This window comes from Setaria italica, chromosome II, assembly GCF_000263155.2.
Source record: "Setaria italica strain Yugu1 chromosome II, Setaria_italica_v2.0, whole genome shotgun sequence".
Taxonomy (NCBI): Eukaryota; Viridiplantae; Streptophyta; class Magnoliopsida; order Poales; family Poaceae; genus Setaria; species Setaria italica.
The window spans coordinates 2,425,622-2,450,324 of record NC_028451.1 but is presented as its reverse complement, the minus strand read 5'-3'; the positions used below and the strand labels follow the sequence as shown (position 1 = coordinate 2,450,324).

The 24,703-nt window shown below is 45.8% G+C and overlaps 3 protein-coding genes and 1 long non-coding RNA gene across 4 annotated transcripts; all 4 read left to right on the top strand.

Annotated features, from left to right (window-relative positions):
* The first annotated feature begins 2,459 nt into the window (after positions 1–2,459).
* Positions 2,460–4,463, top strand: LOC101752498 (patatin-like protein 3). The gene is made up of 3 exons (XM_004955388.3): positions 2,460–3,497; positions 3,703–3,765; positions 3,860–4,463. Exons 1-3 carry the CDS (start codon positions 2,556–2,558, stop codon positions 4,307–4,309), a joined length of 1,455 nt encoding a protein of 484 aa, XP_004955445.1. The 5' UTR covers positions 2,460–2,555; the 3' UTR covers positions 4,310–4,463.
* A 1,738-nt stretch (positions 4,464–6,201) lies between these two features.
* LOC111256461 lies at positions 6,202–8,118 on the top strand. Its single transcript, XR_002676559.1, has 2 exons — positions 6,202–6,519; positions 7,607–8,118. It is a non-coding gene; the product is annotated as an uncharacterized LOC111256461 (long non-coding RNA).
* A 7,025-nt stretch (positions 8,119–15,143) lies between these two features.
* On the top strand, positions 15,144–18,941 carry LOC101752908 (DEAD-box ATP-dependent RNA helicase 53-like). The gene is given in 9 exon segments (XM_012843421.3): positions 15,144–15,737; positions 16,517–16,644; positions 16,736–17,144; positions 17,436–17,534; positions 17,620–17,844; positions 17,977–18,138; positions 18,242–18,266; positions 18,269–18,334; positions 18,337–18,941. Coding segments are annotated over 9 exon segments (1,806 nt in total). The 5' UTR covers positions 15,144–15,404; the 3' UTR covers positions 18,696–18,941.
* A 363-nt stretch (positions 18,942–19,304) lies between these two features.
* On the top strand, positions 19,305–21,233 carry LOC101785840. The gene is made up of 3 exons (XM_004955385.3): positions 19,305–19,529; positions 19,644–19,905; positions 20,376–21,233. The coding sequence occupies exons 1-3, from the start codon at positions 19,425–19,427 to the stop codon at positions 20,807–20,809; spliced, it is 801 nt and encodes a 266-aa protein (XP_004955442.1). The 5' UTR covers positions 19,305–19,424; the 3' UTR covers positions 20,810–21,233.
* The last annotated feature ends 3,470 nt before the right edge of the window (positions 21,234–24,703 follow it).

The following is a 24,703-nucleotide window of genomic DNA, read 5'->3' as shown; positions in this document are numbered from 1 at the left end:
TGGCGTGACAAGCCTACCACGCTGGTGCGATGAGATGACATGGACTCCTCTTGTTGCGCCACTGCATGTGGCGTCACAACGTGGTTCTGTCACGCCACTTTGGATGGAGTGACTAGAGTCTACTCTAGTTTAGTTTACTCACTTTTGATTATCTAAATAAAATAGTATTTGAACTTTAAATGTTACGAAACTTCACATGCACGATATATAAGGTGTGAGCATTCCATTTTAGTAACATGTATAAGGCCAAGTGCTATGTATTTTGAAAATTTTAATTTTAAAGTAGGCTATGTATTATCCATATATCCCACTTAGGTTTGTTTTGGTTGTACAGGCAAAACAAAGAATGGTAGGAGTGTGAACATAGTTAAAATGAAATAAATATATCTTATGATGTAGTCTTATTCAAGTTTTAAAATATTTAGGGCTCGTTAAGTTATTAAATTGAAGGAAAGAAAACGTGGAAGCGAATTTATTTAGCACTTAGAAGCTCCTAAGAGGGATAGAGGATAATACATAGGTTACTTTGAAACTGTATATTTCAATATATGTAGCACTTGGGTTTCTACATGTCAGTAAAATGGGATATTTAAACCTTTTAAGTGTGCATGTCAAGTTTCGTGACATTCAAAGTTTAAATGCTATTTTATTAAGATGTGGTAACTATTTAACGAGAGACCTAAATGGGATATAGGGATAATACATAGTCTATTTTGAAATTAATTTTTTCAAAATACGTAGCACTTGGCCTTTTACATGTTACTAAAATGGAATATGGAATGTTCACTGTGCATGCTAAGTTTCGTAACATTTAAAGTTCAAATACTATTTTATGGTCAAAAGTGAGTAAATTAAATTAGAGTAGACTCTTATCACGCCATGCAAAGTGGCGCGACAGCAGCCTTGTCACACTAGTGCATGTGGTGTGACAACGTTATTTTGTCACGCCACGCGGGCCGGCACGACCAAAAGGGTCACGAGATGGAAATATTTGTTCGGGGGAGGGGTTATTTTTAAAATATTATTGAAAAAATGGTTAAAATTAAAAAATCCACAAAATAAAAGGTATTTTCATAAATTTTTGAATAAGATGAATAGTCATGTCGTGGTCAAAAGTTAATAATGACAAATATTTCAGTAACAGATGACAATAGCGTAGGTCCGTATGAAGAAGATTCCGAAGAAAAACAAGATTGATTAAAGGCTTGATATGATATACTTATGTAAGAGAAAAGAGGGGTAAATTTTATATAAGTTGGCCACACCTATCTGACAGATGGAAAAGTCTGACAGGTTTATTCATTCAGTCAACATTTAAAAGGACCTGAAAAAAATTTCAAAGATGGAGAGATCGATGCAAGAAATCCAGTGAAAAATCAGCCGGAAATAAGTCTCGTGAGGTTGCTAATTAACGTCGGCAAGCTTAATTAGAATTGAAGAAAACTGCATTCATTCATCGCGATTAGGGTACTATCAGCTGCAGCTCGTACACATCGCAAGTTACATAGGAGTACGTTTCTTTAGACGGCAGCAAGAGCATCTCCAGCAGATTACTCATATCTCTCCTCAATATCAAAAACCTGTCATTTTAGCAATGAACCAGTCCAATCACCAATACCAATTTTTTTTTGAGATTACCGTAACTCAACTTCTATTGCCAACATGTAGGGGAATGCAACCATCCCTCAACACATCGACCTCACCTTGGCCACTGATGTGGTCGTCTTCAGCGAGAAAGCTCGCCGGCGCCGGCACCATGGCCCGCCCGTGCCGCCGCGACCTGCCCTGCGCTGTTGTCGTGGCCTACCATGGCACCGGCGCCGACACGTGCGTGTCGCCGCCCTCGCCCTTGCCACGACCTGCCTGAGGCGCTACGGTGGCTCCTACCGCAACCCGCTGGGGGCACCGCCTGAGCCCCTGCCACGATGCGCCCGCGCACTTCGCCGCCCTCGCTCCTGCTCTCGCCCCTGCCCCATCATGCCCACCCACGCCACTGCCGTGGCTTGCCCGCGCCGTCGCCGGAAGATGAGAAGGGAGAGAGCGTGCGGGAGTGAAGGAGAGAGGGAGAGGATAGGAGAGATGGAGGAGGGATTATACCCACTGATATGTGGGACCCGCGTCCATGAAGGATGTAGGAGATGAATTTTTTGGTAGTCTGCTGCTGCAATAGTCATCACCTAAAACGCAAAAATCAGTATTGGCGAAGGAGAGAGAAATTATTTTGGGTACGAGGTATAAGTAACCTGTTGGAGATGCTCTAAGCGCTGAACGGCGCTAGTGGTCGATTTAGTACAGCGTACTACGTCCATAACATACGTACACACGTCATCAATACTTATACGGTGAAGAAAGATTATACGTAGACGCAATCGCTGTACGCACACAGTACACGCGTGCATGTACGCCGCAGGGTCGAGACGACGTGGCCGCTAACCTGCGCCATCTCGGATTCTCACCCGCCTGCTTCAGCCCCACTATAAAACGCGCGCTCTAGCTAGCGGCGAAGAACCGCGCGCGCCACAGCGACCGGAGTGGAGGTGGAGCCCAGCCCATCCATGGAGGCCGCCGCGGATCTCTCCGGTGCGGAGCGGGGCAAGGACGACGACGCGGCGGGCAGGCTCACCTACGAGATCTTCTCCCTCCTCGAGGCCAAGTTCCTCTTCGGCCGCGACGTCGGGCTCGTCCCCGCCGGGCTCCCGCGCGCGGCGCCCGCGGCGGGCAAGGTGTGCGTCCTGTCCATCGACGGCGGCGCGCGCGCGGCCGACGGGCTCCTGGCCGGCGCCGCGCTGGTGCGGCTCGAGGCCGCGCTGCGGCGGCGCGCGGGGAGCCCGGCCGCGCGGCTCGCCGACTTCTTCGACGTCGCCGCGGGGTCCGGCGCGGGTGGCGTCCTCGCCGCCATGCTGTTCGCGCGCGGGCCGCGGGGGCGGCCCATGTACACCGCCGAGGACGCGCTCGCGTTCCTCCTCCGCCGCGTCCGCTGGGGGACCTGGTACCCGCGCGCCGGCGTCGCCGTCCGGCTGCTCCGCCGCGGCGGCGGCGGCGGCCCCGGGTGGTCCGCCTTCGGCAGGGCGCTCGGCGACCTCACGCTCCGGGACACGGTGCGGCCGGTGCTGGTGCCCTGCTACGACCTCGCCACGCGGGCGCCGTTCCTCTTCTCCCGCGCCGACGCCGCCGAGTCCCCCGCGCACGACTTCCGGCTCCGGGACGTCTGCGCCGCGACGTGCGCGGGCGGCGCCGCGGCGGCGGCCGTCGAGGTCCTGTCGGTGGACGGCGGCACGCGGATCCGCGCCGTGGGCGGCGGCGCCGCGCTGGGCAACCCCACGGCCGCCGCAATCACGCACGTCCTCAACAACCGGCGCGAGTTCCCCGCCGCGGCCACCGTCGACGACCTCCTCGTCATTTCCATCGGCACGGGGGAGCCCGCCGGCGGTGGCAGCGGCCGGCGCGCCAGGGCGCCCGAGGTCGCCCGGATCGCCGCCGAGGGCGTGTCCGACATGGTACGGTACCGCAACACAAACGCCCATTGCTGCCGCTCCCGCATCTTTTCGCGAACGCAATAAATTCTCGTGCGCGCGCTGCGGTTTCATTGTACGCACGAACGAATTATGAGCGGCTCCCGTGGGTTGCGTTGCATTTGGTGTTTTGGTTGTTGGTGAACGCCACGTCGTACGGTGCGTGATCCGATCTGGCATGTTGGTTTAGGTGGATCAAGCTGTCGCCATGGCGTTCGGACACAGCAGGACGAGCAATTACATCCGCATCCAGGTAAAAGTACACAGTGTCGGTAGCAGTAAACACGATTATTAAAGTGGTAGAAAAGAAAATGTTTAGCTACTGACTGCGTGAGTACTAAGCGCAGGGCACGGGGAGCCGTCGCGGCGGCGGTGGTGGGAGAGCGCCGAGGGCGTGCGGCGGCGAGACGAGGGAGCAGGCGGTGTGGAAGGCGGAGGCGATGCTGCTGCAGAGGAGCGTGGAGTCGGTGCTGTTCCAGGGCCGGAAGCTGGCCGGCGAGACCAACGCCGAGAAGCTGGAGCGCTTCGCGCGGGAGCTCGCCAAGGAGCACGCCCGCCGGAAGCAGCAGCAGCAGGCCGCTCAACAGGCGAGCCCCGGCGACGGTACGCCGGCCGTCGTTTCTTCAGCCACACCCAAGCAGACGCCGCACAAGGCAACCACGTCGTCGTCGTCAGCCAGCAGCACCGCCGGTTCAACGGAGGCCGCGAAACCCGAACCTCCACCCCCGCGGCGGCGCCGGCGCGCGCCGGCTGCGACGACGACGAAGCGAGCTCCGGCGGCGCCGCCGCATTGCTAAGCTTTTGTACTCGGACCGATTTTGCTGCTGCGTTCCTGTGCAGATGAATTCTCCCGAGACGATCGTTCATGCCGTGGCAGTGTACTCGTCGCAAGTTGTGTCATCGACTCATTGTGTGCAAGCTGCGAAGCTGGGGGGGTGGATTTGGTCTGCCCGCATATCTGTGCGTGCCCGTACGTACGCAGGTACGAACTCGAGGCGTGCGTACGTGTGTCCCGGTCGAAATGCCGCCCGCGGTTGTTGCGAATTGGGTTGGTGCACGGCCACCTGCACGTACGATACGACGGTACTGTACGAGCAAGAATTTACTAGGCGGCCTGCCACGGTTGGGTACGCTTCTGGCAGATGAGAAACCACAGCAGAGTTAATGCTTTTGCTCACTTGCTAACAAAGTAACAAGAAACAGCTACGCACCGATCGAGAGTGGTTTCTTTTTTTTTTTTGAATTCATCAATCGATTTTCTCTCCACTCGATCTTTGTTGAGTGGATCCTTTTCTTTTCTTAATAAACCCAGCAAAGAGACTCAGACATGGCTAGGATTAGAGACCGGGAGGTTCCTCTAGCAACAATAACATGTCAGCTAGTATATAAGTCATTGCATCCTCTAACAACAATTTGTCTACAATAAATAAAGCTATGTGTAAAAGATTCCAATATGAAATTCAAATTTTGACAAAATTTTGAAAACTTTAACACTACTATCCCCTTAACAAGGTAAAATTCAAGCTTCTGACTCCGCCACTGATTGCCCGTGAATACGAAGAAGAAAGGATACAATGCACTGATTGCCCTGCGCGTACGCCTTTTATTTTGTTCAGTGCACGTCAGCTGCAACGAGGAATAAACAAAATCCTGCTTCGAATCAGATGCGTTGGTTCTTCTGCTGCGACCTCAGGTGGGCAGCAAGATGCATGCCACCTTGCCTGCCAGGACTGGATCCCATATGATCAAGTTCGTCGCGGTTGCCGACAAAACTAGGAGTAGATCGAGCCGACAAAACTAGCGTGAGGGGGATCGGAGAAAATGGGTAAAAGCAAGCATTAAAACTGAACTTTTAATTTAGTATTAGCGTAGTAGCACGGCAAATGGGCTACCGTCCAAGCTAGGTTCACCGTACCTGACACGGGCCAGTACGGTACAGCAGAGTTAAAACCCTTGGACAACCAGGTGATCGAGAGCATTGGATTCCATGTTCGTTGAGCAGGCAGCGGGCGAATGAACGTATACCACCACCATTGTCGATCCATTGTTCCTTGTCACGGTCATTCACACGAGTAACAGTGCACTGATTGTATCATTATCATTCTTCCGTTGGGCATGCAGATCGACTCTCCTCGCGGCGTTGCGTTCGTCAGGCGCCACACCACACGCGCAATAACAGTGCAATTCTTGTCCGGCGTGCAGCATTGCTGTCTGCTCGATTCCCCTGACGAACTTGACTTGACAATACGAGGAGGCGAGATGATGATGAGTCGGTCTTGTCAAGCACAAGCAGTACTGAAAGACTATGCTTATTGCAACAGCTAGCAAAGCAGCAGCAAGCAAAATGGGTCGGTGAGCGAGATTGCTACCATCGTCGTACCTCGATGATATGCATGCATGCATGCACATGCATGTGGGCTTTTATAACCTAACAGAGATATTTCACGTCCATTAGAGCATCATCTACCATCGTACGTCGTACCTCGTTGCGTCGATCCTACTCCATCGTCTATCGGAGATATTTCACGTCCATTAGAACATGCACAGTGTGTAGCACCTCCTGTGGTGCTAACATCTGACACGTCACTTTTTTACGAGCACCTATTATTTCGCTCCAGTGTGAAAGAAACCTGGCGCAGTACTAAGGTAGGCCCGCATGTACGTAGTAAAATCTCGGTCTCCACTGCACTGCCTTTCCCCACCCGTCCGTTCCTTCCCGCGGAGATGGCGATGCGGGTTCTTCCTCTCCTCCCCTTCCGATCCATTCGCCGATCTTCTCCCTCGCCATCTCCCCCACTGCGTGATACCAGGCAAGGGCTTCTCCTTGCCATTAGAAGGAGGCGCAGGTGATTGGGATGATCTGTTCGAGCAGATCGGGACGAAACCGGATCGACGGCCAGAGCAGAGCGACAGGCCGTCGCGGAGGCCGCGATGCGCTCCCCCTCAACCCGTCTTGGCGCTGCAGCATGAATGGATTCGTCGGCATGAGGATCTGCATCTCCGTCCAGTAGGCACTGAATCCCGTATACCACTTGCCGTGGATAATCTTTTTTTTCTTTGTTTCCGTTGATGATTGATTGGCCTAGGACTAGCAGGCATGAGGGAGCGCAGGAGGCAAGGAGCAAACTGCTTGTCAATTTCGTGATGAATAGCATAATATAGATATGCAAGTTTCAGGCTTAACCAAGCGATTTCTCGTGAAACACATGATTGAGAATAAATTCCTGATGGCTTCTCCCTGGATAGGTAATAGATTTTACATTAATTCTCACTGCTAGTGCATGGGCATAATAAAAGTAAGCTTACAACTAAAAAAGTTCCAAATGCTAAAACATGGACACATATTAATTTATAGTATTACAAATTAAACTAAGATAGTGTTTGGTTCGTGCTAAGGTAACGTAAACGTAAAGGGAATCAGATTACAGTGTATTTAGTGGTGGAATGGGTGATTACCCTCTTTGTTTGGTTGCACTCTGGTAACGTAATCAGATTACGGTGTGGGTGTTGTATCTGATTACAGTGGGGGAGGAGGGGTAACAAGCTTGTATATATGTTATTTAGGTAAGGGATTAGATTACAGTGTAAATTGATTACAAACCGCCGCAACCAAACATATGTAATGGAATTCGTTACCTTCAGTAATCAGATTACGTTACATTTGTGCCAACCAAACACCACCTAAGTCTCTTGACTCCCAAATCTTTGATTCCTCTTTGCACACTGCATGTGCATTAGCCATAACTTGGTCATCAGACTCTCCACTGCCACGACGTCTCATCATTCTAATCCAACATCCGTTGAAGTGCACTACCAGCCTGTTGGTCTTTGTCCAGTGGGTTTGCATTGTGCAACTTTTCTTCTTCGATCTTCTGCAACATTGCTATTGAATTCTGCCACTATGTTTTTCCAGAATTTTTCACCTTTCTGTGAATTCCCATTGGCTGAATCTTTGGAATGCTGTAGCCATGAACTGATTAGCTTCAGATTCTCTTCTTCAGTCCAATTCATACGCCCTCCTTTCTTTTCTTCAACATCACTATTATCACTCCACTCTTGATTGCTGAAGTCTCCATTGATTTGTGGTGCTACAGACATTGGGGAGGCTGGACTTGATCTGCCAGCACCAAGAACAAAAGGCATGGACTCAACTAGCGATGAAGACCGAACAACTGCCGCTCCTCTTCCAACCATTCCTCCATTGGGAGAAAGGCTGAAGCTGCCTTCACACGGATTGCCTAGATTGAAAGGGTTGAAATTTGGAGGGAAGCCGTAAGGATTGAAAGGGTTAAAGTTGGGAGGGAATTGGGACCGGAATTGTTGGCTGAATTGAGATGGAAAGTTGGTGGCTAACTGTGATGGTGAGGGCCTTTGGGTGGATTGGTTGCTTGTGTTTGGCTGCTGTGAAGGTGAGGAGCTTGAAGGAGTGAAGCCATGCGTATGATCCATGGTAGTTTTTTTCTGTAATTTTTCTTCTGTATGAGATGGCTAGGTCAAATGTTGAGATATAGCTGGCTGCTATTTGTAGAAGCATCAGCAGACTTGTGCAACGGCTACTCCTCTTCCAACGATCATGTGCAATAAATATCTTGCCGCTGTCGAAGAATAATATTTTAACATTGGAACCGGGTGCAAAAACGAGCACCTGGTCTAAGCTTTTAGGGCTAGCACCCTGCGCTCCACCGTTTAGCCAGGGTGCCAGTCCAAAAGATTCCCTTGGCACCCTGAAAAAACGTACGCTGGAGCTGCCCTTAACAACAAGCACCATTGATTTCGATGTCGCAGCTGCACATTGCGGGTGCTGGTTCCGGATGATCTTTACTACTGTAGTTGTCAAGAGGAGGGGATGCTAGCTAGTCACATAATTCATGTCAAGCCGTCGGGTGAAAAAAAAAGGGCACCGTATGCCCAATCTAACCCGAAGCATCCCTAAGCAGTGTTTGATCCATGGACTAATTTTTAGTTTGGATCACATCGAATGTTTGATACCAATTAGAAGGACTAAACATGTACTAATTGCATAAATCTTACTATTACTAATTGGAGGCTCCTTTTGAAGTCTCCAGGTGAAGCCACCTAGGATTCCTAGGTGGACACTCTAAAAAAAAAGAAAAATCCTAGAAATTCTCACAAAAAAGCAAAGCATCCGACCATCAATATATAGATTTAAATCACCATAGCCATTGGATCTATTATGTTTTCAAAAAAATTACCCACCAATGCCATTATGAAAACAACCTAAAGTAACCCCCTAAATCTATATATAAATTACCCACCTATGCCATTATATAAAATAAACTAAAGCAACCCCCTAATCTTTATCTCCATGTAATTTGACTTAATTGTCGGACGTGAAATATGAGGTGAACGTGAGATATACATCAATGAATCTATCTGTTAGCAAGAATATATCTTTTACGTACATCAATAAATCTATCTCTTAGCCGCACATGATTAAAATGTCCACGTGAATGTCAGAATATTTTTAGACCTTAATGGTGATTCAGAGTCCGGAGCTTAGTTTGCATGGCCATTATATATACAGGAAATTTAGAGTCCGGCGCTCAGAAGCAGGCGATTCTCTCTCCCGATCCATCCAACAGGCACCAAGCTTGCGAGAACGCTGAGCTCCAACGGGTTTCAGTTTGTCTTTTGTCTTTTCTCATAGGAAGACGACCATCAACCAAAGGTACCAATATCTCTCTAAATCATCCTACTATAGAATAATCTCCATAGATGAATGCCCTAACCAATCTACCAGTACTGTAATCTCTTTGTCTCTCTGTATGTCTTTCTCCGTGGTCATATGAGAGGAAAATAATCAATATAATGAGAATAGAGTTATAGGCGAGATGGGTTTGTTTTCATCGTGCGCATGGTCGCATGCAAGCTTGCAGATTGTTTGATTTCCCTTCTACAATTAGATTAATTTTTCATAGCATATATTACTACTATTAAATCATTTGTTTATTGTCTGACCTGTTGCACGCGTGGTATAGCTGACTTGCTTCTCAGAGTTGTTCTCAAAGGCAGATATGAGTTTGTTTTCATTGAGGAGTAACATTGCGCACGGTCGCATGCAAGCTTGCAGATTGTTTGGTTCCCCTTCTATAATTAGATTAACTTTTCATGGAATATATTAGTACTATTAAATAATTTGTTATTGTATGGCCTCCTGCATACGTGGTATAGATGACTTGCTTCTCACCATTGTTCTCAAACTGTTATTCCTATCGCATCTTTGTATCGAAATTAAAATAATACATTTAAGTATGGCCAATCACGACAATCATTTATGTTTTTTATGGAATAATAACAATCTTGAGTTGCTACTGTCGAACACATGCAGATATTTACAACGACATTCCAGAGATTGCAGTTTGCCACCAACCCGCAAATTAAGCTGTTAGTATCTGGCACTCGGTAATAACCAACAATACATAGATCCAGTTGTAGTAGTACAGCAGGCAACTGAATTCCATGTTTGTAGATAATATCTTTTATATAGAAAAATAGTCCAATTGAATCCATCACCATCTTTTGCTTATGCAGTTCAACAAGTTGCAATGGTGAGCAAAACTTTATCTGAAATTAGACCGGGAAAGGAATTGTGGAACATCAAGGCAAGGGTAACCAGATTGTGGAATGCAACCTTACTCGGTAGTGGCGAACAATTAAGTCTTGACATGATCCTTATTGATCAAGAGGTATGATAGATGTTCACTTTGATTGCAATTTTTGGTATATTTTTTTGTTTACAAATTATTATTGATGATGCAAAATTAGGGAACCATGATGCATGGTGTTATCAATAAGGCCTATATGGATAAGTTCAAACCATTGATTGAAGAAGGCAATGTGTACACAATTGCAAATGTCAGAATCACACCAGCAGCCCAGAAGTATCGGCCAGTGGTAAATGACAGAATAGTCAACTTCTTGCCCACAACTACACTAAAAACGGTCAAAGATACTGAAGACATTCCAAAGTATAGTTTCAATTTTATGAGCACGGATATGCTTTCAGCAAGAATAAATGTGGACATGTACCAATCAGGTAAACCATTACTGGCTTTTCAATTTTTACACTTCCACTCATTCGACAGCCATCTAATAATAATTCATATTTATGTTTCATAGATGTTATAGGTGTCGCAGCACACATTGGACCGATAGAAGAAACAAGGACAAACTTTGGATTTACCAAAATCCGTGATATTGTGCTTCTGATGGAGTAATTCTCTTTTCTTTTGTAGTAAACAACTACGAAACTTTCAACGTTTACATGCATGTTATAGAACTTCTGTTGAACTAGAAAATATCTTCTATAGTGCCCCTACAAATAATTAATTTCATGGTTAGATATTTAAAATATTTATTATTATGGACTTTTAAATTTGTAGTGATCATGAAGTTAAAGTTAGATTTTGGGGAGACAAAGTTGAGGAAGTTGATGATGAGACAAAATTCCATGTCATCGCAATAACATCTACAACTGTGAGGAAATTTGGAAGTAAGTCTTTATTCAATATGAGTTATCCAATATTAATTATTCAACAAACTAACCTCCTAGGAAAATAAATAATTGATATTTTCTCAGGGTATTCTCTATCGTCAACCAATGCAACAAAAGCCAGGGACAGTCACTAAAAAATGTTGGACTCTATTTACCAAAGCAAGTCTTCACACATGGACAGCTGTATGTTGCAGTGTCTCGCGTTACAAGCAGAGAAGGCCTTAAGATCCTGATATCAGATGAAGAATCTCCAGAAGATAATATGGCAAAAAATATAGTCTACAAGGAAATTCTGTAGCACACTATGTACCTCTGCCTTCACAACGTAATGTAGTTCAGCCCTTCAAAGTACCACATACCAAATCACGTGTTTCATGTTTCTCTTCACACAAATTAGCTGAACCTATAATATTACTTAAATCTATTATGCAGTGATATAAACCGATAGAAGATGTCCAGCAAAAGTATTAGTAGAAATTCAACCACACACCTACCTTGGAAGAAGTACAAATATTATAGGTGCAATCAGTGTACAGTGGTATTTGTACAATATTAATGAAGATGTGAATTTATTAGACCATAGGAGAGATCCAAACAGTGTAATACACAGCTACGAATAAGAAATTTCAAAGGGGCAAAAAACCGGACTCTGTTTTGGCCGCAGCAAGCCAAATCGAATGAGAGAGAAAAATAAGGTGTGCTGCTAGATGCATGGCTAATCTTTCGGCAAAAATTAGCATAAAAATTTACCAGTTCAGCAATAATTCAGTATAAACCTCAGGTTGCGATTCAATAATACAGAAGAAAAGAAGAGAGAAAAGGTACCTGTGAAGCGAATCCTTGAAAAGAGGACGAATCGGAAATCCATAAGAACGACGGCTACAGCAGCAACTCTCCAAAATCTGACTTTTCAGATCTGCACGAGTGCCAGCGACCGCTACGAGGAGCCGACCGTAGGCAATCAGGACGGGTGATTAGTGAATCATACGACAAATGCCAGGCGAGATAACATAGAGCACACCTGCACCAGCCGCTGATATCTTCACCTATGCCTATCCGTGATCTGATGAATGGGGAAAAGGAGAAAACACAACTGTACAGCACCCTGCTTTCTTTCTATTTTAAATGCGACAAGTTCCTAGCACCCTGCTTTCTTTCTTTTTTAAATGTGACAAGTTCCTGTGGGCTGTCGATAGGTAGACACCTTGGATCATCTCAACATTCACACAATGAATAAGTCTTCCAATACAACATTTTATTCATTCACCGGCAAACCATAATTTTTAATCCATGTAGCCATCTATCGAGATAATATTACATCCCCTAAAATAATAACCTAACTTAATCAAGAAAAACATATAGTCCTAGCGATGACATATATTATCTTCAAGTATTGAAAAATAAGAGAGTAGTAATTAAACAATTTTGATTATTAGCTAGGAGTTTAATTTCTAAATAATTTTTAAATACAATATATTTAAAAAATATTAGCCCGTGGGGGAGCACGGGTTGCCTCCGTGTTAGTTCCCATGAGACAAGCTAGAAAAAAGAGACAAATTTAAATAAAAATTAAAAATGTCAAACACTATTATATTTTCTAAAAAGTTACCCACCACTATTATTGTGAAAATATTCAAAAACGAGCTCTAAACCTATATTTCAATTACCAAGCTTAGCTATTATAAAAAATAATCTAAATAACTCCATAACCTTCATCCAATTTACTAATACACATCATTATAAAGTATAACTTAAAATGTCATTCTAAAATTTTATCTATGTTATCCACGTATGTCGTTATTAAAAATAACCTAAAGTAAACACCTAAATCTTAATCTAATTATGTTCATGTGCATCATACAGAAATATCAAAAAGTAAATTAATATATGATTTTAAATTACCTATTTATGTCATTGTTAATATAAAAATACTAAGTTAAAGTATATACACATGATGAGTGCCACCATTTAGACCATTTATATATGTATGTGAGGAATCGATGAAAAATATTGATTTGTATGCTAAACATAATGTATGGAGGATTGGAGGTGTCATGGAAAAAATATGAATATGGATGAAAAAGTGCATTGAGTAATTATTAATTAAAAACCAATCACAACTGGACAAAGATAGGTACATATCTATATAAGTATTATGTTAAAATATTGAAAAATAAGAGAGCACTAGGTAAACAATTTTGATTATTAGCTAGGAGTTTAATTTCTAAATAATTTTTAAATACAATAGCTTCTAAAAACATTAGCCCGTGCGGGAGCACGGGTTGGTGGACTAGTCATGGCTAATTTGAGAGACGAATCTATTAAGCCTAATTAATTCATGATTAGCACATATTTTCTGTAGCATGATCACATGATCAAATCATGGACTAATTAGGCTTAATAGATTCGTATCGCGAATTAGCCTTCATATAATTAATATATTTTTAATACTCTTAATTAGTATCTAAACATTCGATGCGAAGGGAGCAGGAGCTAGCGAGTTGCACACGCCGACAGATTGACTGCTTGCATTTTGGCTGTTATTCCCTTTTTATATACATTTTGCCCGGCCCCTTGCATGTCTCTTCTTGGATTATGTCATGTGCTAGTTGCCCACTAGATCCGAGGAGTCATGAATACAACATAGCAAGATAGATGCTTCATGCCGTGATGCCGTCTCAAGGAGAGACATTCGTGCATGTCACTACCCGGCAGCTCGATCTTTGTCATACTGTACCAGGAGAGTATGCAGATCTGCAACTGATCGGATACATGGCCCGAATGATATTATACCATTTTTTTCTACAAATGTTAATGCTCCAAAATGAGAGAATGCATTTTTATTCAAAGACCATGTCTTCTTAAAATGTTAATGCACCAAATATTTTCCCAAAGACAAAAGATTGAGGGGGGGGGGGGGGGGGGGGGGGGCGCTCGGCATCAAGGACCTGACCATCAAGAACAAGAGTCTCTTGCTCAAACTCCTTCACCGCCTACACCACCCCGAGGAATCGTCCTGGGCGCGCTGGGTCCGAAGCCATGTTGATCTTGTGAACCTGCGAGGCGACATCGAGGGAGCGCACTAGGCAGCTCTAAAGGAACTGCTGCCGCTCTACCGCGCCATCATCTGTTCTGAGGTCTACGATGGAGCGGCAACAAATTTCTGGCACGACCGATAGCTATCAGCCGGCACACTGAGTGAGTTGTTTCCCTTGCTGCACTTGCACGCCGCCGGCGGTGAAGTCTCGGTTGCGCAGATCATAGAAGAGGGACTGAGCAGGCATCTTGCCCCGCAGCTTTCGCGTCTGGCCAGCGAGGAACTGGTTCAGCTGAACGCCCTGCTCGATCGAGTTTCCCTCCGGGAAGGGGATGACCAGCGTCACTGCCCCCTAAACCGGAACGTCATGGTCCTTCAAACTGTTGCCGCCTACAACAAAATCCAGTGCCACGCCAACTTGGTAAAGAAGCACATCCTGGACAACCCGTCATGTGAGCTTTGCGGCCAGGTGGAGGACTGCAACCACATCATCTTCCGTTGCTCTTTCGCTTCTCAGGTTTGGGAGTCGCTAGGCGCGCAAACAGTTGATGCCTCTGTCCAGCTTCTTTGGACTGTTCACCGTCCGACAACGGTCCCGGTGCGCCACTTCACAAGCTTCCTCCTTCTGATTTCCTAGATGCTCTGGAAGCACCACAATGATACGGTCTTTCAACGAGTTACACCGTCTCATACAAGGTTCTGGGCATCCTGTCGAGATGAAGCGCGACTCTAGAGCCAGCAGTTCAGCCTAGAGGATCGCGAGATTGCTGAGTCCTGGTGCTCTATTTTTTGCTCAATGTAAACCTGAACTAGATAATGAACAAACCCCCCTAGCTTGTTTTCTTGCTGAAACTCAAAAGTGTAATGTCTTTGGCCTTCAAACAGCCCTATAACGAATCAGGTGGGGCGCTCCCCCCTTGACCCAAAAAAAACAAAGACAAAAGAAAAAGGCCAAACACGTTCTAGGCCGATTTGCCATGTAGCCTCTGTACAGCCCAAGCCCAGCCCACTCAATGAGCCCGCGAGAAAATGGAGGAGAAAAAAAAACTCGTCATCTTCTTCCTCGATTCCCTTCCTCTCCAGCCTGCTGCTGGCTGCAGGTCCCCCTGTAAACGACCTGGTCTAGGATCTCATCAACGGCATAGCCTAGCGGCATAGTCTCACAGCTTCTACATGTACTCCTAGAATATAGGATCAGTAGTACACACGCACGACCTCCTGTATATGAATCCCGTACTGCAGTAAAGACTTTGAGCTTTCCAGCAGTTGTTCCTCTACACCGCCGACCCCGAGGTTTTAGCTCCACCACGAGCTGCCACTCCCCTCCACCGCCGCGACGATGATCTCCCTGCTCCGCCGCACCGTCTCCTCCTCGGCGCCGGCCGCCGCGCGGTGGCGGAGGCCCCTCCTCGCGGCGCTGCTCTCCCCGCCGCCGGCCCCTCCCGGCCCTACACGCCGCGCGCCGGCGCTGGAGCCGCCGAGGCGGGCGTTCCACGGCTCGCGGGCCCCCCTGGGGTTCAGGGCCACCCCCGCGTCGTGGGCTGGGCCCGGACCGGGGGCGGGCGTGGCAGCGGGGGAGGACGGCGGGCTGGAGATTGCGAGGCTGGGGATCTCCGGGCGGATCGTGGAGAAGCTCGCCGCGCGGGGCATCACCAGGCTCTTCCCCATCCAGGTACCTCCTCTCCTTTCGCGTTCTGATCAGAAGTTGCAGTCTATCACTCTTATCAGGTTAAGCTTAGTTTGGTCTGAATTTCTGAATGGAAATGGTGTCCGCATCCTTTTAAGCTTCTGGATTGTTAGGATTCTTGGGACGTGACTCAAATTACGCGCTACCAAAGTGCTAGCTTTAACTGAATTCCATGGAATTGTTTCGTGTAACCACTTGTGTAGTTACTAAGAAACTCAGAAGATCAGAAGTTCAGAACAAGTGCCGTGCATCTGCACATGTTTCCACTGCCATCTTAATTGAAAAGACACTATATATGTAAATATGTTAGGCTTACAATCTGACTCAGAGATGCATATGAGCTGAGGGTAACTGAAATTGTGGCTTTAATCGAGTTTGATATAATTGTGTCATGGAAGGGAGGAAATGGCATTTCATACTTTTTAGCATCAGGGCTGTATAGTAATCTGTATGACGCAATGTGAGCTCTTGATTTTGTATGCTGCAATCTGTTGATAGGTTTGCAGCGACTTTGGTTCAAACCTTAAGCTGTATCATTGCTTGGAACTGTTAAGTTGGAATCAGTGGATTATAATGCAACCCCCCTGCTATCCTGCTGTATGCTTCCCATGAGCCTAAACTAGTTATAAGATGCCTTTTTTGCTTAAACCAATATAATGGCTCCTTATGTTGTGTATTTTGTAACTAATTTCTGTGTGCAATATATTCCTGTGTGAATATGTTGGATTTACAATCTGATCGGGTTCATGCTACTTTGTTTTCAGAGGGCTGTTCTTGAGCCAGCAATGCAAGGAAAAGACATGATTGGCCGTGCTCGAACAGGAACTGGGAAGACCTTAGCTTTTGGTATTCCTATCATGGACAGGATTATTAGCTACAATGAGAAGAATGGGTTAGTTTCTCTTTCACATTTGGAATTCTTTCAATTTATGTACCAGAGAGATAGAATTTATTGTAATAATTGCATAGTGTGATGCATGCAGAAGTGGTAGGAATCCTTTAGCTATAGTCTTGGCACCAACAAGAGAACTTGCCCGGCAGGTTGAGAAGGAATTTAGAGAATCTGCTCCCTTGGACACACTCTGTGTCTATGGAGGTGTTCCTATCAACCAACAAATGAGAGTTCTTAACTATGGTGTTGACATAGTGGTTGGAACTCCAGGTCGAGTTATTGATCTTTTGAGAAGAGGTGTTTTAAACCTTTCCGAGATCCAGTTTGTGGTTCTGGATGAAGCTGATCAGATGCTGGCTGTGGGTTTTGATGAAGATGTTGAGGTGATCATGGAGCAGTTGCCACAGAACCGTCAAAGTATGCTGTTCTCTGCAACAATGCCTAGTTGGATAAGAAAAATTTCAAACAAGTACTTAAAGGATCCAGTTATAATTGACCTTGTGAGTGACTTTTTGTCTTAATTTTCCTGTGAATTTCATCTTACTTTTCCTGGCTTCTCTAGTGACAATCATGCATGCTGTTGTTTACAAATTACATATGAAGTCCTGTCTTGAATAGATCTTCCTGGTAGTCTGGTACCAGAACATTATCGAACCATCCGTTGAGCATCAAAGTTTTCCTTCATAAAAAAGAACACCAAATCAGCACTTGAAGTTTACCTGGATTTCTTCTCAGCATAGTTTATACGTTCTTAGGGGCATTCCCTGACATTCACTTCTCTTCTTCCTCAGGTTGGTGACTCAGACCAAAAATTACCGGAAGGAATCTCTCTGTACTCCATTGCCTCTGACAACTTTGGGAAGCCATCAATTCTTGGTCCGTTGATTAAAGTGAGTATTCTCCTAAGTGCAGATGTGTTTTATGGTTTGTATGTTGAAAACAATGCATAATCATTTTCTCCCCTCACATCATCAGGAGCATGCTAATGGTGGAAAATGCATTGTGTTTACTCAAACTAAACGAGAAGCAGATAGATTGGCATATGTTATGGGAAGGAGTTATCCATGTCAGGCGCTACATGGGGATATTTCACAGAATCAAAGAGAGAGGACACTCTCAGGATTTCGTGATGGTCGCTTCAATATCCTTGTGGCAACTGATGTTGCAGCTCGTGGATTAGACATACCCAATGTTGATCTAGTAAGTAACCTGAGGTATATTATGTGCAGATGTTTAGCACACATACCTGTTCAATGCCCAGGAACTGACTCGTTTTATTTGCATAGTTTCGAGTTTTTGACTAAGAACTGTTATCCCCCCCTATCTATTCAGGTGGTACATTATGAGATTCCAAATACCTCAGAGTTATTTGTTCACAGATCTGGGAGAACTGCACGAGCAGGGAAGAAAGGCAGTGCAATTTTGATATACACATATGAGCAAACTAGAGCTGTAAGGGTCATCGAGCAAGATATAGGTTGCAGGTTCACAGAGGTAAAGTACTTTAGGAGCTATACATCTTGAATCCTGAAGTTATTTTGGTATCTGAGACGGGTTATGGAAACTCAATTCACTCATTTGCATTTACTACGTGCAGCTTCCAAAGATGGCAGTTGCAGATGAGGCGCAGACATGTTTAATGTCATGAGAGATACTCGCTCTAGATCAGTTGGAAGCAGAAGAACGGGTGGGACTTTGGCCGTGAAAGTTATGGTGGCTTCGGAGATCACCGTTCCGGTGGCTTTGGTGATTTTGACAGTTTTGGTGGTTCCTTTGATCGCGGTGGCGGGTCCCGCGACTCTGGTTCGGGATACCGTGGTGGGTCTGGAGGTTTCAGACGACCTTCCAATGACTTTGGCAGGTCTAGTTTCGGTCGCTCCGATAGATTTGGCGACTTTGGAGAAGGCGATTTCAGCAGGCGTGGCAGCCCTGACTTTGGGCGCTCCCGGAGCTCCGATGATTCAGGATCCTCGCGCTATGGCAGAGGATCCAGTGGTGTTGGCACTCCTGGTTTCGGCAACTTCGGTGGCTACGGGGATTCCAAGCGATGAGTGGAATGTCTTTCTTCTTGTACAGTTCTGAACTTTTTTCTAGCACCTGTTGTTTCTTCCATGCCTGAGAGAACTAGGCGCGCTTTGTTGCGCTTTTGGCCTAATCACTAGTAGTTTGGTTGTGTAGTGCTGTTTCAGAACTTATGTTGTATTTGTAATTTGTGTATGTGCCTACTGGCCCCTGTATGTTCTGATTCCGTTCTCTTTAATAATAATCTGATAAAAGTAAACCCTTTTTTTTTGTTCCTGTTAACTTGCATGTGTATTGTGTTGCACGATCTCACCTTTATTAGAGAAGTGTAATAACTTCAGGGATCAAACTATTTATCTAAGAATGATTTTGTTCTCAAGCTAACATGGAATTCCTCTGTTTCAGGTAATCAGGTTGAATAGGCCGGATCAATCTGACGGGCCGAAATTCTACTACAAACACGCAGAAGAAGTAGTGGGCAAAATCGTCCACGGCCCAAATAACAAAAGTGCAACACGGGCTTTCGTTTTCCGGCCAGAAAAGGCGCCCACGACGCCACGACGGCGACGCATTGGATTGGGTTGGGACCAGAACGAGCGGACGACGAGTCGCCGACGATAAGATTTTTTTTTGAAACTTTGACGATAAGATTTGCCAAAGCTCTGTAGCTGGGAACCGCACGGACGGCGGCGTGGGGCTCCATCAAGGCGGCGTCACGGCTTCAACTGGCGGCGGCACGACCAATCCAGAGGCTTCTGATGCACGACTCCTCCCGGCTCAGCCACCCGTCTCCCCCTCCGCCGCCGCCGCCGGCCAGCCCAACACCAGAAGCGTCACCGGCAGCAAATGCCCAGCCCAACCTGGTACTTCACTGCATCCCAGTATCCCACCCTCCATTTCTTCCTTTTTGAGCGATAAAAATCGGATCTTTGCTGAGATTGCTGAGTGCTGACTTGCTGCTCCGTTCTGTTGTTGAGATCGCGGTGGAGCCGACGATGATCATCAAGGGCGTGCTCGGGCGGTACGAGCGCTGGAACCCCGTGCACCCGACGGCCGGCACCTTCTGGGGCGTCGGGCTCGGCCTCGGTTGCGGCGTCGGCTGGGGCCCGGGGTTCGGGCCCGAGGTGATTGGGTACGTCGGCGCCGGCTGCGGCGTGGGGTTCAGCGTCGGCTTCACGCTCGCCGGCGTCGGCATCGGCCTGCCGCAGCACGGCCTCATCAGGAACATCGAAGACAGTGGTAAGCTGTTGCTCCGCGGTGCTCTTTTCTCGTGTCCACTTCGATAAACCGTCTTTAACTGCAATCAGTATCGGTGGATTAAATGAAATCTCAGATTAGTTGGAGCTTCAGTAGGTGACTAGTACTGTAATTTCTTCATGTGAAAAACAACATGAAAAATAGGGTCAACTAGAAAGTAACTGGTGTAAAACAATTTGTATTTTCAGTACCATGGTTGCGAATTGTGATGCCCTGTAGCGGATCTTCAGTCAACCATGCTTTGTTTGTCCTGTTATAAATTTGTTGGATTCCCTGCAATCTGGCAGTAAACGTGGTTGATGCACATGATTTAGCAAGCTGACAGTATGCTTTATGCTAATACATGATTGATTTGTGACCTGTATACCCAATTGTTGGGTGCAATTACCATCCTTGATACACAAGTATATGACACATAAATGACAGATTTGCCTTCTGAATTTGATCTGTAGGTTTTGCAAGCAATGTGTCACTTGATTCAGCAAGGTATTACGCTGCAACCATCATCAGAGGTATGGTCTGGGATGCCATCAGTTATGCGGGCAATGTAGGGGCAATAAGGAAAGAATCCTGGCAGAAGCTTCTGAGGTTCCAGGACAACCCTCGGATTTCAAGAGTTGATCCGGTTTCAGGAGGAGTTGATCTGCCCAAGCTGGGGAAGGGCATGTCGAGAGTTGATCCGGTTTCAGGAGGAGTTGATCCGGTTTCAGGAGGAGTTGATCTGCCCAAGCTGGGGAAGGGCGCCGTGTCGAGAGTTGATCTGCCCAAGCTGGGGAAGGGCGTGTTGAGAGTTGATCTGCCCAAGCTGGGGAAGGGCGTGTCGAGCAGCATCCAGTCCGCCGTGGAATGCATCAGGGCCTTCAAAGATCAGCATTGGCCTCACTAAAAGACCCGTACAAAATTAGAGCTGGTTATCAGTTATAAGTGATTAGGCACCACCACGGCAAACTTCAAAAATGGCGATATACCAATTTTCATTTGTTTTGGTATGAGTTTTCCCAGACTTATGGAAGGGGAAACTATTCCTGCTTAATGAAAATGGTATATTCGATCTAGCTATTGATTACGTAGATGCATATGTAAATATGATGATGCCCTCTGTCTTTTTGTTCAAGCACTGTGCATTTTGCAACAATGGTGTAATGTGAATTAAATTTCCACTTATATTGTATACCCACAACTGTAGCCAACATCTGTGATAGTGTATGGTCAAACTGTGTAATTCCTTGAAGTGTATTTGTTGAAGCATGAATCTAGTGATACCGGTGTATGTCTGGAAGTGTATTGTTGAAGCATGAATTTAGTGTACACTGGGGACATTTTAACAGCTTGGACCTCTGGTTTCTTGGAGGGCCGTACGTTTTTTGCACTAGATGAATAAAGTAGCTGTCTGAAGACATGGAACTGGAGCATGTGAATGGCTTGTAGCTAGTGATTCAAACATAAATACACAATGCTCTCACCAGACTGCCACTGTATGTGAGCTACTTGGAACTGAAACCCAGAATAAGTAATGTGGTGGCGCTGTCCATAGCTGGTTGGTACTTTCTCTGATATTGTTCTTGCTCACAGCCACAGATGCACTTGGTTCTTTCCTGAACCTTTTTAGATTCTTGGGGACAAGTCTTGTTCCTCAGAAATGATGTGATGTCCGCTTGCTGAAAACACCTTGCTCCTCGGAAATGCTCCTGCACGTCGTCCATTTGCTGAAAACATCTTGCCACGCTGGCCATTACGTGTTCGGTTGCATCCCCTGCTCAAGGATTAGGACGGATGGATGTGAACCTCTCTCTATCACGCTGCAAAGTGTTTTGCAAGACTTTATTACGACGAGTCTGAAGTGAACCTTTCCATCGTCGGTCGCCCAGTCGGTTATACATCATCAATACATCATTCCCTAATCTTTTTTGGGACACGTATTTCATTAAGAGGAAAAGGAGTGGCAATTTACATGGTTCTGCAGTGTCATCTAGGAACGATGACCTGCTTTACAAAAGAAAGTTAAGATAAGATTACATCATCAATACATCATTCCCTAATCTTGCACGGTGTTCTTCAAATTCCATCAACCATCATCACGCAAAGACACCGTTGATCTCTCTATATATACTCCATCTGATCACAAATATAAACAGTTTATTAATTAGGACATCGACTGAAACTTTGACTAATTTTTCATAAAAATATGATTAAATAAAAAAGTTTATACTATGGAATTTCTTTTTATAATAGTATCAAGCGAAGACTGGGTTTAACGATAACCTCTCCATTGGTAAGACGGCCATTCAAGCTAAAGATCAGAGCGTAGTAGTAGTAGGACTCTCATAGACTTGCCAGGAAATATAAAATGTGGAATCATCTTTTGCACTAGGCTCAAACTTGAGGGATCAATCAATCTAATAACATCTACATTATGCTGCAAAAATGTTTGTATTTTTAGCTAACTATTGATGATCAAAGTCGTTTCTACTGCTCTATTAATGAAGTAGGCACACTCTCATGCCCGTTCGTTCAAAAAAAAATGATCAAAGTCGTTAAAATAGTTTGACTTTGGACAAATCTAAAAATTACTCGTATTTGTGATTGTAGGGACGTGAGTACTTGAGGTTATTGCACTTCACATGACTGTCATGTGGATGCACGGTGTACCAGGCATTGCATGCATGGCATGCATGAGTGCACATGCGACTATTGAGGGCTTTAGAGAGGATTGGTTCGTGATAGTCGTTGGCGACAAGCATGTGGGGACGACGTGCTGCCCAGGCCTATCAAATCATCAGCATGGTGATTAGCAGGTGCCTGTGCCTCTACCCCGGCCGGCCGGCCGGCGGCCATCCTCTGCAGCCGGCCTGCCGGCGGCAGGGCCCAGTGCCCATGCATTCATGGCGCTCATCCTCCTCCCAGGCTCGCCTCTGCCCTAATAATTTCCTCTTCCAGAGATGTTTTTCAGATAGGCAACAATAATGCCATTACATATCTCAGCTTTCGGTAATTAATGATTATCTTCCTCCTGTCTTCGCTCAAAGCTATGGGGAAAAAATTGTCTCCTCTGGCAACAAAAGTAGCTACTGCGCATCATTGCATGGGTGTAGTCTAATTTTACCTACGCTTTTAACGTTGATGATGCCATTTTCGTACTGAGACCCAAAATTCATTCAGAAGAATACAGTACTTAGGTACTCAACAAAAGAGTAACCTCTATCCACAACACACCTAAGGTAGTTGAAATCGGACGTTTGAGAAAAATGACATGAATCTTTCGTAGCTCGTACTACAATAGTTTTTGCACTGTTTTACTAATATACTACTACAGTGATCCAAATTGTGTTTCAGAGGCCATATCAGTAATCACATGTTTTTCTTTTATGAAATGAAGAAGTCAAAATATCAATACTGCTAAGCTACTAATCAAAAGTTCCATGTTATTCTCTCCAGTCATAAATAAGTGACACGGTTTGCAACACAACTTTGGCTAGTACATTTTGCTACAATTAAAATATTTATAAATATAGTAAAGATACTTTGATGGAACGGCATTGCGAGATAAATCTTCTCTAACATATAAAAAGTAGAATAGATGGCTTGAGACAACCCAAAAACATCACCTTTTCTGTGACCATAGAAATAAAGTAGAATAGTTGATGTTCAGGAGAAAAAGGTTTTTTTTTCTTGGTAAGGTTGTCTAGCGCACCATGAATTTTAGGCTAATAACCAACAAAGCAAGATTCGACTACTCCCTTGTACCAAACTACTGGAGCTAAGTGATGACTGCCACCTACAATCTCATTTTCAATTCTCAACATCGTCTAGCATGCTGCATACAAGAATCAGCGTACATAGCATACATACTGCATATATACAAGAATCGGCATGCATAGCACACAACAAGAATTATTGCACTGAAGGATGATTTCGATGACGACCAATGCACTCCATTATATACAAGAATCAAGCATACTTATTCCTCTAGAGAGCTGTAGAATTTCTGTGTGTGAGAGAGAGAAATTAATAGTAAATGGACGGGCCGGCAGAGACCTGAACGTGCATGCATGCAAAGTGAACAGTACCAGGGAGGAGGCGGGACCTGAACAATCCTGCCCGGTACGGCCACTTGCTGAATCGCGGTGGCGTGGCAGCGTCAACTATTTAAGCGCATGGATGCTCCACCGAGCTGCAGAGGCGATGAGGCAGCGCCGCAGCGGCCATGCATGCAGCCGGCCGGCGCCGGCCAGGAACGTGGATCCGGCCGGCCCCCACCCACTCACGCGCCATGGCCACCGGCCGGCAGCCGCTGCACTGCAGGCGGTGGCAGATCAGAGTGCGGCAGCAGAAGACGGCGAGCGGAGCAAGACAAGCGCAAGCCGCCGCGGCGGGCATACGTACGTGCTCCCACCCCTCCGATGATCACCTGCTCCGCGTGGCCGCAGTTAATTGGCATCCAGCGCCAGCGTTTGCTTTATTTGCCTGTTGTCTTGTTGTGTAGCGGCGGCCATGGCGAATCTTCTCGCGTCCGCCCATCACCGGCCGGCCGGCCCGGTGATCGATCGATCGCCGCAGTCCACAGCTCCTCTTGCACGTGCAGACATGGCCGGCTGATGTGGTGCTACTCATCAAAGATTCTGTTGTGTTATGAGGGTTTAGTTAATTTCAACTTAAATCGTAGAGAGACAAACCTTAGAATTTCTAAACCAAATATTTTCCAATTTGACTGCCGTATGGTTGTTCTCAACTTCTCATAGCCTCGTGAAGATTCGTCCGGGGACGACAAAGCGGGGGTTCT

What these genes read in the sequence shown, in the direction of transcription:
- LOC101785840 (XM_004955385.3), top strand. Translation starts at nt 19,425, where the DNA reads ATGCACGACTCCTCCCGGCTCAGCCACCCGTCTCCCCCTCCGCCGCCG. An exon ending in CAAATGCCCAGCCCAACCTG is followed by an intron (nt 19,530 to 19,643) that starts GTACTTCACTGC and finishes TCTGTTGTTGAG; the next exon opens with ATCGCGGTGGAGCCGACGAT. An exon ending in CAGGAACATCGAAGACAGTG is followed by an intron (nt 19,906 to 20,375) that starts GTAAGCTGTTGC and finishes TTTGATCTGTAG; the next exon opens with GTTTTGCAAGCAATGTGTCA.
- LOC101752498 (XM_004955388.3), top strand. Translation starts at nt 2,556, where the DNA reads ATGGAGGCCGCCGCGGATCTCTCCGGTGCGGAGCGGGGCAAGGACGAC. An exon ending in CCGAGGGCGTGTCCGACATG is followed by an intron (nt 3,498 to 3,702) that starts GTACGGTACCGC and finishes ATGTTGGTTTAG; the next exon opens with GTGGATCAAGCTGTCGCCAT. An exon ending in GCAATTACATCCGCATCCAG is followed by an intron (nt 3,766 to 3,859) that starts GTAAAAGTACAC and finishes TACTAAGCGCAG; the next exon opens with GGCACGGGGAGCCGTCGCGG.